At 38.1% G+C, this 13,410-nt stretch overlaps 1 protein-coding gene across 4 annotated transcripts in view; it reads left to right on the forward strand.

Moving 5' to 3' along the window:
* CPQ (carboxypeptidase Q) overlaps positions 1-13,410 on the forward strand; it is a 147,377-nt gene that overhangs the window by 119,306 nt on the left and 14,661 nt on the right. For 2 of the 4 annotated variants that reach the window (XR_005953279.1, XM_041413022.1), the window contains one exon: positions 6,073-6,193. The exons of the other annotated variants lie outside the window; for them this stretch is intronic. Coding sequence is in view for 1 of the 2 variants with exons in the window: in XM_041413022.1 (XP_041268956.1) it covers positions 6,073-6,164 (92 nt within the window). In the remaining variant the exon portion in view is untranslated. Of the gene's footprint in view, positions 1-6,072; positions 6,194-13,410 lie in introns of those variants that run through there. 4 annotated transcript variants of the gene reach the window in all.

The raw sequence follows: 13,410 nt of genomic DNA on the forward strand, positions 1-13,410 counted from the left end.
GAATATATTATTTGTATTTATGGTCAGAACCCCTTGCTTCTCACTCACTTAGGGTGTACAGAGATACCATAAAGTTGACTGCTTTGATAAATGTATGACTGTTTAATTTTGAAACCAAAATATCTGTACTGGGCAAGAAGTATGGATGAATGGATATTATTAAACAGTTAGGAATTCAGCTTCTGTCCTGTTCTCTGGGTGAGGTGGAATCGGTTCAGTACCATGTCATGCAGCTGTGACAGTGGTGCTGACTTGATTTGAGAGACTGTAAGCACTACTGAGAGGCTGTGGCCATGCATCATCCTCCACAGCCTGGAAGTGCCTGTGAAAATATGTCTGGTCCAGAATTTCAGACCAGCATATCTGTGTTGTAGGTGCAATATAAGAACTCACCACTCAGCCTATGTTTAGAAAGTGCAAGAGTATCAGAATTATTTCCTAGGTAAGGTGCTGGCAGCATTCCAGGGGGTCCTTGGGGACTTGCCTTGTGCTTCCCATCTGAATGTGACAGATTATGGAAGAAGAGAGAAAAATTTAACATTCAAACGCCTTATTTTCAGTTGATAATGTGAGTGGTGCTTGTGATGGCAGCAGGCATTGAGCTCTTGCACACCACTTCTCATCAGCTGTGGTGCACCTGGAGCATAAGCAGCTACAGCTTGCCATGGTCCTCTTGATTAGTCTTTGGGCTACTCAGCAGGAACAATGCAGGAGAAAGCCCTCTCCCATGGACATCTATACTCCTCAGAAAGCATAAACTATGAAAAATATAAACCTTGGGAATATAAGCTCAACCTTGGGAAAACACAAATACACCAGAACTAAGACCTCAGTTTTTAAATAAATCTGATTTGTTTTCCTATTAAGAATTTGTCACATTAATTGATGGTGGATTTTTTTTTCTTTCTGTAGCTTTGGTTCATTTAACTTCCTGTTAATCAAATAGCAAAGTGTTCTTGCAGCATAAAGGAACACTGATTCTTTTCTTCATAAAGCCCCAATGAAAAGAAATTAGCTCCACTAAAAGAATTTTGGCTGCTTTAGATTGTATTTCATGCTGTTACAGGGAGAAGTCTAAGACATCTTCTAATCTTCATGCCTTGTCTGCAGTATTCTCCCTGCTTGAATGAGCCTTTATGATATATAATAACATTGAAACAAATTGAACACTCTGTAACAGCTTTTATAATTATATTCAATTTAAACAAGCAGTCAAGTGTTGACACTTCATCAATTTTATTTAAATATTTTCTTGAAAATATACTTGGTGGCTTTGTTTCTGCAACAGGGACAGAAAATATGGTGTACTTCTTGAACCTTAAGAATGGTTTCTGATATAATTTCTCTTGAGTTTTCCCCTTTTCAGTGTGAAATGGATTCCAGGATTCACCTTATTAGATGCTATTAATATTCTTCTTCTCCTACATCTTTTGGTCTGAAAGGTATGCAGAGGGCAACACTACATGTGTTTTTCAGAACTGTTCATAGCTGAGATAGGCAAAGAGACTGTAGCTTCTTAATCTCTGCTATTTTGAGTGTGTTTATTTTTGATGGACGTGCAATGAAATGCTACTAAACAGCAGTGATTATTCTGAGATTTTAGGATGAGAGAGGCCATGAGTTCAGAGTCCTTAGTAAACCATAGACTGAAGCCTAAATACACCTCTAAAGCACAAGCAATGTGATCTGCACCAAACACAGCACCCTAGTTCTTTCTGGCTGCAGAATGCTAGGAATATTTGTCAGTGGCCTTTACATTGGATTGTTTTGAGAACAGTTCAGCCCAGCAGTGAGGAATGTCTGTAGTTCTGGTTTTGTACTGATAGCCAGTTTTCAGCTACTGAAAATACTTGTGTAACATTTGTTTTGCTTTTTCATGAAGCATAAATCAGAGGAAAAGGGAGGGTTTGTGGTGTTGTATTTTATTATGTCATTTTACAGTTTGAGATGACCATTGATTCTAAGACTGCTCATTTAATAATTATGCAATTATCTTCCTCATCTTTCTTTTAAAGTGTTCAATTCCATATTGTTTTTATTAGGGATGTATCCAGATAGTGGCATATAAAGCTGTTCCTTTGCAACACTAAATCCCAAATGAAGTTTGGCTAGAATTTGCAGATATAGGTGGGAATATATGTTGGTTGGCTTTCTTTATTTGGTTTGTTAACATACTTTTTCACAACAAGTTTCCTCAGTGTCTGAAAGGGTTAAAAATGATTAAGCAAGCCCTGCTAAACCAGTGCTAGGATATTCTTGTTGAAAAAGTGAAGTATCTGATTATCACAGATACTTGATGATGACCAAAATGCTTTGAATGTGATTTAGAGCAGTTCCTAAGGTAACAGCCCTGGGTCTGGATCAGCCTTCCCTGCAAGAATCTGAGAAGGGAGGATGAAGTGTTTTTATTTTTATTATGGAATCCAATAAACACTAGTTCAGCTTTAGGTGTTTGGGGAGATGAAAACAGGTGCTTTTGTATTTTTGCAGAGGAATGGCTGTTGTGACACATTATTTCCAGAAAAACTGGTTCAAGGATGCTCCTTTCTGCTTGTCAGGGTGGTTATCTGTTGCTGCAGTGCTTATGATGGGAACACTTGTCTGTTAGGAACGAAGTTGTATTCGAGATCAAGCTGACCCAGGACATCAAACAACTCCCCAAAGGCATATTTCAATTCCTCTTTTAAAAATCAACCAGTGGCCTAAAGGTGAAACTCCTTTTACACTGTCACTTTGAACCTTGATGATTGTTTGTGTTTCTCTGTCTCCACAGTGACTTGATTTTTTGTGACACTGCATAAAAGGAAAAATTGTTCTTTCAGAAATTAATAAACCAGTAGTCCATTTAATTTTAATGTTTCTTCAGAAATCAAAAATTCATTGCTAACCCAATCTATTAGTCATTCAGATGTGGCAAACAAAGACCATAATATAATTTCTCTTATTTTTTACATGTTCATAGTGCTATTTTATTACCTTCATCTAAAATGTGCTGTATTTTGGCCTGAGACACCAGATTTTGACTCGGATTATTTCCTTTTGTATTACGTAAAAAGTTAAATCTACCTTTGATTTTTTGTGACACTGCATAAAAGGAAAAATTGTTCTTTCAGAAATTAATAAACCAGTAGTCCATTTAATTTTAATGTTTCTTCAGAAATCAAAAATTCATTGCTAACCCAATCTATTAGTCATTCAGATGTGGCAAACAAAGACCATAATATAATTTCTCTTATTTTTTTACATGTTCATAGTGCTGTTTTATTACCTTCATCTAAAATATGCTGTATTTTGGCCTAAGACACCAGATTTTGACTTGGATTATTTCCTTTTGTATTATGTAAGAAGTTAAATCTACCCCTTTTCTGGAGCATGCTGCTCTCTCTACCCCTGTCCCCGTCATCCCTGTAGAACCAGACTCAGGTGCAATCCTGCTCCTCTGCTCGCTGTCAGCCAGGGACATGTCTGAGAAAGCAGCGTAGCAGGAAAACTCCTGGACTTGAGGTTTTCAGCTGGACATGAAGAAGTGAGCAAACTCTCTTTCCCTAATTATAAGTGTTCATTCTTGGCTGTGTCACTGTTTGGAAGTGATTGTCCACTGTGATGCTTGAAATGCTGCCTGTCAGTTTACCTGTTTCATACTGCCACAGGCTTGGGCAGGCTCTTTGGATCCAGTTTCTAAACTTCTTTTTATTTCCAAAAGAATAAACCCAGAAGAAATATCAGATGTACAGTCTAGGGCTTCATAGTCAATGCTGAAAAGCCTTGGACTTGATGCTGCAGGGGTAAGGACTGTTGCACTTGACAAAACCTTCCTACAAGATGAGAGAGGGGGAAAGAAAAAAAATCTCTGAACTGTAGACATTAAACTTCATCACTTTACTAGGCAGCATTTGTGTCACTTGCAATTTGAGATGTTTAGCACAGGAAATCACATGTAGGGCTCCAGGTGTTTGACAAAGTGACAAACTCAAGGCAAATGTCTCCTCATTTGCAAAAACCTGGGCAAAACTCCTGAACACTACTCTCAGAACTGAACTTTAGGGACATTATTATAAGTACCTAGGTAATTTTAGGTACTCCATAGGTGCCACATTTTTATATTTGCTGAGTTCCCACTGCTTTGGGCGTCTGTTGAGCACAGTGCCAACACAAACTACTATTTGTACGTGGAAATGAGGGCTAAAGGGCTTATGGTGTACATACATGTTCTGCCTCAGTCTTGATCTCAATAAGTCTGAGATATACCAGAACTGTTGTCTCATAATTAGCAATATGTAATTGCTTTTTCTAAGGCACTCTTTTCCTTTTAAATATCTTATTTTATCATTCATAAATTAATATTTATCATCATGGTGAATGAGTGTGTTCCACTGCAAAAGCCAAATCATTTGCAACTTGGGTGGTATTAAATTAAACCAGTATGCTAAGAGAACAATTATAATTGCTTGGCACTTTAGGAACCTACTGTAAGTGCTAAGGCTATTAGACCCATTTAAAATCTTGATTGCAGAAAGAACGGTGTGTATTAATCTGTAAAATAATTCATCTGTTCTCTAATTTATCATTGTTCCAATAAATAGGCTTTTGAAATTAGAAATTACTCTGGAGTAATTAAATAAATTTAATATGTTGCAACTTTTTATGAAGGTCAATTCCTTAAAAGGCACATAGTTTAACATAGTATCTCAGTTATATTAGCCTTTCATATGACCTTCTCTGTTTTTAATAAGTTAATAAAGTCTTTGAGAATAATCATTTAATGAAAGGAATAGTCTGTTACTTTTGACGTTTTCTTATAAATTGTGCTATTAGACCACCAGACAAATTTGACAATACTTTACATACAATTTCTTCCGCCTTTGCTCTGCTTGGGCTAGTCCTGTTTTGGCACAATGGAGCATTGTCTACTTCTAATCATTAACAGGAAGCATCAGATTTGCAAGGGTATTTTTGTTTCACATAGACTAGACACAGACCATGCAAAAATGCATCTGGGATAATACTGCTGGAGAGAGGGATGGAGTCGGGCAATTAGGCACAGTGCCTGAATGCAAATTTTCCTGGTAGTTTTAAGAGGGCCTTTGTATTATATTTCTCATTAGCAATTCAGGCTATTTGAGTCAAAACAAGTCAAAGTGGATGAAAGCAAACCCCTTCTTCCAATAATGTTAGCGAGCTCCAGAAGAACGTTGCAGACTTGGTGAATTCTCTGTCATTTTGAATGTGTAAAACAAGACTTAGGTGTCCTTCAAAAAGTACAGGGTAATTCAAGCAGGAGAGATGGGCATGATGCAGTAGATAGGAAATGAAATTCTCTGCCATGTGTTACTCAGAAGGTGTGATGGTAATGGGTTTTGCTGGCCTTAAAATAACTGTAAATCTACTAGTAAATATTGCAAGCATTTTCATAATGAAATGCTTCTTTCTCATTTAAGCCTCACCCATTTCAGACTAGCTTTTGAATATTGTAAACTCTTGTGTTTCATTTGTACAACATTAATATAATCCTAATTACCGTTACAAAAATAGAACTATCATTAACTTGCTGATCCCAGAGGAAATTTGAACTGTGAAACCAAAAGTATTTGCAAAATGGTATCATACATTGCTGAACTTCTAAACACATTGCTGAATTTCTTATTTTATTTCTAGGTATTCTCTTCAGTATCTGTGATGCTTTTTATTTGCAAGTTTTTTTGGTGGTCACAAGTAAATGAATTACAGCACACAGGTTATGTAGCTGGTATTCCATGGCTCTTAAATATTTTTTTTAATAAACTTAGGCAAGACAGCTTTAAAATAATCTTGTACTAATAAATTAGTTTGAAACACTGACATTCTGATTGGCTTTTAGGATCCTAGAAGTAAAACTGTTCAAGTACTTTCAACCTGATACTAATATTATATAAGCTCATTAATCTAGTAATGAAAGTTTAAATTGGGGTGTTTAAAATGAAATCAAAAATTGTAATGGTTCTTGCACTTTTTGGCTAGTAGACTTATTTCTCTTATTTTATCACTCTTCTTCCTTTTAGTATCACTAAGTTTTTATTTCTTCTTTACTTTTAGATGCTTACTCTTCAAAAACTTACATGAGATGGATTGGCATAAGTGACCCTTTTGATAAACAGGTTCTTCCTGGAAGCATATGCAATTCCTAAACATCTCAAAAAATGTCAATAAATTTGCTTCTCCAGCTCACCTTTTTAGTATCAGAATATACTTTGTCTCAGAAAAGAAACTGAAAATAGCCAACTGAGGATCTCATTCGGATGTGGGGTGTGGTTGTTTTTATTCTCACTGTTCCTCTGAGAGACATCTTAATTCTCTATTGTTTGCTGCTTAGGAAAGCTGAATTCTGTTTCTGTGGGTGGGAATATTCTCTATCAGATGGAAATATTTGCTATTTGTTGATCCTAAAAAACAAGTGTTCTACATTAACACACAGAGCTCAGTGTTAACATGTTAAATAGGCATTTCAGAAGTACAAGTTAGTCAAGACTTATTCCTAGAACTGTCCTTGGCTTCGGTGAAGTTCATGCAAATAATTAAGTACACAGAAAGAAAACATAATAATAAAAAAAGAGTTTAGTCAGAGTTCTGTAAGGAATTTGGAGATGTTTGCCAATGGAAAAAAGTGAGGAAGTGAATTCAGATTCTCTCCACAATTTATTTATTTTTTTATGTTTAGAAATGTCACTGTATGAAAAGTAAGACACATTGATATTATGGAAATGCTGTGAGATTTCTCACCAAGCTTATAATGACCTAGAATGTTTGTTAGTAACAACAGCAGAAATATCTGTGGATTCATAGATTTCATTCCTGGAAAACAAATTGTAATGGCATCAGTATTAAAAGCTGAATAAAAATAAAGCATTTAGTAGCATTCCAGGAAGACCACATGTATACTCCTCTTGATGGGAGGGACAGAGGTTAAATGTATTAAGGTCTGGCTTGCAGCTCTCCAAGTACTTTCCTATATGAAGTCATATGATGAGTGTTTCTAATAGGATTCTTCAGGGCTTGCTTCATCCTCAACTATTTAGAGTTTCCATTGGTTTGGAGTCAAGTTTAAAACTACAGCAGAACACAGCTGATGTAATTGCTATACTAGATTGATAAAGAATTATGAGAACAAGCTGATCAGCCAGCCAGGGTGATTATGTCTCCTCTGGCCAGTTTATTCAGACCTTTTCTTGTTCTGAAGTTACAAACAGTATAATATTTAGAAAATATCACTTCCTTGGACCCGTTGGCTGGCCTGTTTCCAAAGAGGCCCCTACATTACCTCATTGCCACAAGGTTTTGCTGGTGTCTCTTGTGCAGCAGCTCCTGTTCTGCAGAACTTCTGGTGTTGCGGTTCGTTTTGGGGTGGGGGCACCCCCGGGATATCCCCAGAGGGCCCCACAGGCTGTGAGCTGGCTGGCAGCAGCAGGCAGGCAAGGAGACTCCACACGGCTTCTGAGGGTGCTGATCAGATGAGGGTTTATTTGGGGTCCCAACCCTGGGAACAGCATGGTTACTGAAGGAAAAGGGGGGGAAGGGGGAAGGAGGGGGAGCCTAGGGGAGGGAAGGGGCAAGAGGGGGGAAGAAGCTGAGAGAGAGCAAGGGCTAAGCCCAAGACTGATGTCATAGCACAGCTTAAGAGGGGAATTGAAGTGGGCGCAGAATCACATTGGGCCAATGGGATGACAGATACAGGATGGTTCAGGGCAGGACCACAGGCTTAGAATATACCATACATTTCGGAGGGGTGAGACAGGGCATACCATTTACATAAAATGGAATACAACATGCTGGTGCACCTCCCACCAGTTCTGTGGCCATGGGTTGTCCTCTTCCAATGCAGGACTTTGGTTTTGTCTTTGATGAGTTTTCTGAAGTCCATGTCAGGCCACTTCTGGATTTTGAGCTCTCTGAACAGCAACTCTGCCTTCCAGCATACACAGCTATTACTTTCACAGATTTTAGCAAGACACAGGACACCCCTGTCATCTGGATCATTGCTGAGGATGCAAAGGGTGCTGACCTGGCAGGTCACAGCACTCCTAACCAGCCACCTCAAACTGTTGATGGAGACCCTTTGGGCCCAGCCATCCAGACTGCTTTCCACCCACTTCTATTCCACACCTCCAGTCCATAATTTTCCTGTAGACTGTTTTTCTAGTTTGTAGTTCATAGAATCATCACAGGATTATAGAATTGTTTGTGTTGAAAGGAACCTTAACGATCGTCTAGTTTCAACCCTTATGCCATGGTCAGGGACATTTCTCACTCGGTCACGTTGCTCAGAGCACTTGGACACTTCGAGGCATGGGGGCATCCACAACTTCTCTGGGCTGCCTGTGCCAGTGCCTCACAGTAAAGAATTTCTTCCTAACATCTAATCTAAACTTACTCTATTTCACTTTGAAAATGTTCCCCCTTATCCTGTCACTACATGCTCTAGTAAAAAGTTCCACTCCATCTTTCTTGTAGGCTACTTTCAGGTATTGGAAGGCCACAATTATGTCATCCCAAAGGTTTCTCTTTTTCAGGCTGAACAATCCCAATTCTTTCAGCCTTTCCTTGTAGGAGAGGTGCTCCATCCCTCCAATCAACTTAGTGGCTGCCTCTAGACATGCTTCTGGATCCTGCTGATTTAGATTTTACAACAGGCCTTTTTTACAACATTTGCGTTTTTTCAATCATCGGGGTCTTCCCCTAATTGCCACAACTTTTCCTAGATGATAGATAGCAACTTCCCAGTGGCACTGGCCAGCTCCCCCAAGCAATGCATCCAGCAACACTGGTTTTTATTTGCCCTATTTGGTTAAGTAATCCCTAACTTCATTTTCCTATACCATGAGCAGTACCTCTTCCCCTGTCTTTCCAATTATGCTGCCATGCACAGACCTGAGAGTTTTTAATTTTAGGCTACAGAAATTACTTTCTTAGTATTCTTTCATTGCTTATTATAGCTAATATAGCAAATACCATAGCACTTTAACAGCAGTTTTCTCCCCAAAGGTCCACAAGTTTACATGGAAAGGAGGCTGTAGAAACATCTCAGCTGACTGTGCAGAGCACACTGGAGATGTGAACCAAGTATGATTTTGATTCAGGATCTGAATACTTTTTAGTGACAGAGTTTTAGATATTAATCAGAAAACTTGTTCCTTCCTGAAGCAGCAAACACCACACACTTTCATTTGCAGGTGACATTTTTGGTGTAAATGTCTGAGGCCTTTGAAGAATGCTTTTGATAGTAGTCCAAACTGAACTTTGAACGAGTACAAAACTCAGAAATAATTTATAAAGACATCTTCCTCAAAAGAGCAGGTTCAAAATTATTCCAGTGGCAGCCTTTCCAGGACATTGTTAACATTTATAAGCCACAGAACTGGAACCTTTCTAAGTGTTTGTCTTCAATACTCATTCTACAGATTGGGCCTACAGTGCTATTGAATTTCTGAAGAGCAGAATTTATTGAATACCAATTTATTTTTACCAGAAATCCCTTTCCAGTGATATTATACGTGTTTTAATGCAACAATTTCAGTCAATTCAGACATGGTCAATTCAGACCACAGAAAAATACTTAAGTGTGAAAGAAACTGAATATACACATTTGTATTTTGTATTGGCAAATCCTCAAGAAAGGATCATGGGCTGCATAGGAGAGAAGGTACAGGGTTACTGTTCTGTCTCTGACATCATCTGCCATAATCACTGAACAATTTATAGTTCCTCAGTTTCCCTAATGATAACAGTTACCCAAGGGCTGCTTGTGAGTTACCTTCTGTATAGGGTGCAATAAAGAGGAAGGAGTCATCATTACTTTCCTAATTAAGCTGATCCATCTTCTGCTGGAATCATCAGACCTTGCAGCTATTTAGTACTAGAGCTTCACCTGAGCAAATGTTGTAGAGTGTAAAGAAAAGAGCAGCCTAGGTGGAAGCGTAAGCTTCCTATATATGTATTTTAGGAGCACATAAACAAATCTGTCTGCAAGGACAAAGCATGAATCTCAACAAGAGAAACAGTTCATTGGAATTCCCCATGCAAAGAGGCAGAAAACCTAATTAAGATTTACTATACATCAGGGCCAGTCTGTTCACAGCTCTCAGCTGTTTTCAGTGCCCGTGACAGAGCTCTGTCTCAATTGCCATGTGAGGCCTTGGAAATCTACCAAAGAAAATAGGCACTTCTCCTTTTGCAGTTCAGTTCTATTAATTATGTTAAACACAAGCAATGACCTTCTGGGACAGAAGAATTTTTATAGTTGTTGCTGTTGTTTTTAAAGAAAGCTAAAGTAAAGAAAGCTAGGGATTTTCAGACTCTGCTCTCCATACTCCTGAGGGATTGTGGATTACTCCTAAAAATGTACAACATCATCTCCTACTAAGAGCACAAGTTTGTTGTCAGGGCACTTGATTATCCAATTGTTGTCAGTTGGGATAATCTGTGTGTTAGAAAATGTTTATGGATTTAAAATTGGAAGCAGTTGAAAACCATTAATGTGGCATTGTGGAGGAGAAAGAAATTGAACAGCTTGATTTCTCAATGGGTAGATACTCTGTCCTACAAGCAAAGACATGGGAGTTTAGAGCATTGGCATTTTACAGCTATCCCAAATTCCTTTGGGGATGTGCACAAGCACCTCACCTCCTGAAAGATACTGAAAACAACTTAGAGTTGTTAATTACATAGAGGAGACAGAAAAACTTAAATTCTCTGAGGACAAAGGTTATTATGAAGAATTCTAAAGTAGTGTGGTTTTGCCTAAACAAGGGTCGTCCCCCCAAATCCAAACCCATAGCAACAACACCCAAAGCACAATGGGAGTTGATGGGAGCTGGCTGAGAAAGGACAGTGATCGGTTGTCCATCTCTGATCAGAGATATGTAAAGAAAGAAAATTCAAAACTGTCACTGGGTAGACACAGAAGTGATTTTGAAGATTTTTTTTGCTTTACATTCCTTAATGGATAACTCCTAGAGGAATAACTTTTAGCACTGTTTTCCACACACATATGAATTGCAGTTCATGTGAAATATTTAGGAGTGGGACATTTTTCTGATGTAAAGCTCTTGTTCATAAAATAGAACGAAGTTCCTCCAGAAATTTGGTGTCTACTTGCTATTTGCAGGGTTCACTTGGAATAGTGATCCTGAATTTCCCTCTGCCTCACAGGCCAAACTTGGCTGGATCCATGGGTCAAGCCAATCACCAAAAAAAGATGATCTCTAGTCTGTTCAATAGCTATTTCAGAAAGCCACACAAACAGATGAGATTTCAAAGAACCACAGAGCTGGCAAGGAGGTTTCTAGAAAACCTCTAAATATTCTTAATTCCAGCATGGTCTTGCCAATGTCTCTGTCATTTCTTTCACATTTGTTTGAGCTGAACTTGAAGACTTGCTGTAATGGAAACATTACAGACCAGATGGCCTGTCCCAGTGCTATTCTTAGTGCTTAAAGTTTTTCTCCTATCTACCCTATTCCTGCTGCAATTTAAGAGCTTTAACTCTCATTTCTTTTCATTGTGAACCTAAAGACATGGTTAGTTCTTTCCACTTGCAGCAGGTTTTTATGTGAAGTTGATTTTTTCCTTCCTTGGTGTAGTAGTTTATGCTTGCACGTCTTGATCATTATCCTGAGTTGTCTTTTCAAGTATCTCACTGGTGAGCATCACTGAAAAAATTCTCATCATGCTCTCAGTGCCCCTGCCATATGTCCCTGATTTGTGCCATCTCATAGTGAAGGAAGACTCTACTCCATTGCTTTGGTCTATAATAAAATAGAAAATAGTCTCAGACCCATATGATGCCCCAATGTAAAGATTCTTCCATTTTTTACTCTCTGAATATATTTTTCATGCCATTTGGATCAACCTTGCAGTATACATAATTTCCTATTTCACTTCTGGTGGCCTTAGTGATTAACATAACTTTGAACTTTTATACATATTTTATAGGATCAGAAAGTTAGTTCAAAGGAAGCTGTTATGTACACCAAGTTTCTGGACCATCCTCTATTCTGGTAACATCTGGAGATCACAGTGCTTTGGTGCCTGACATTCAAGGCATTGATCCTAGGTGTGTGTTTTGGGGCTTCTTCATAGAGAGAATGCATTGCAGAAGTAGTTTCTCTCAGTAGATTAGCTTTTTTGTTCAGGAAAAAAGATACTAAGATGTGTTCATTTATATAAACAAGATCTATTTTGATGAAATTAGAATAGAAAATAACAGAATTATGACTATTTCACTAAGAATAAGCATTTAGATAAAATATAGTGATGATAAATATGATTTTTTAAAGATTTTATTTCATGTATATATTGAGTCAAGAAAATACATATGATTGGAGTATTTGTTTTTGCTGGTTTATTTTACTTTATGAAAAAGTTTTGTGTGCCTTTTTTCATTTGAGTTGGGAAAAGAGAAAAACAGAATTGTGTCATTTGCTACAGAATGGAAAGCCCTGTGTTTCTTAGTTCTGCCTTTCATGGTCTGCCTCTCGTATGAATTCCAGGAAGCTGCAGTTTTTGCATCATGTATTACTGCAGCAAGATAATATGGGTTATAAATGATTCGTTTAATCAAAGGAAACCCATCTTTATCCTATACAAGCTGCTGTCTGGACTTTGATGCAGACAGGAATCAGGCTAGTTCCAGGTTTTATCAGATTGACCATTTAATTTAAGGTAGAATCCACCAACTAAATGATTATAATATCTGGGGGAAAAAAAAAAAAGAGAAAACTATATGAGAGAGATATATAAGCAGCACTATTACGTGATAGAGACTAACTATTCACCTTTTGTAATATAACCAGAGAATCAGAGCATCAGCACTAACCAGCTTTAAGACACACTTCTCTGGACAGGATATAATTGAATGGAGGAAACCAGCACCCCAAGAGGTTTTGAATATCAAGATCCAACACACATTTAATGAGGATGGAATACTGCATGGGAGAAAGGTGCAGCAAAGGCTGTCCACCACAGAGATATGAAGGCAAGCTCCTACTCAGGAAGTCCTTAATCTGTTAATGGCTGCACAGGTGTGCTGAAGAATAAGACCCCTTTCTCCCATTTTTTTCTCAAAACATTGGCTTCTACCAGAGGGAAATAGGCTGACTGAATCTTTGAGGTTTTCCCCAGTTCATCTGGTTTTCTGTTCTGTGTAGTGCTAGTCTGCAGAGAGACTAAGCACTGCTAAGTAATCTGGGGAACCAGGCTGACAATAGATGTTACAGTCAGTACCCTTTTAGATGCAGGGATGTTCTGTGAGTTAGTTAAAGTGTTAGATGAATTAGTTAAAGAGTTACATGTAAATTATGATGAAGTGTTTCCTTTGAGCCTTTGTGTAATTTAAATCCTATGTTCCTGTGCTACAGCGAGGTGCCTGCAGCTTCCTGC

Source organism: Onychostruthus taczanowskii, unplaced genomic scaffold (genome assembly GCF_017590055.1).
Source record: "Onychostruthus taczanowskii isolate IOZ18803 unplaced genomic scaffold, ASM1759005v1 scaffold4, whole genome shotgun sequence".
Lineage (NCBI taxonomy): Eukaryota > Metazoa > Chordata > Aves > Passeriformes > Passeridae > Onychostruthus > Onychostruthus taczanowskii.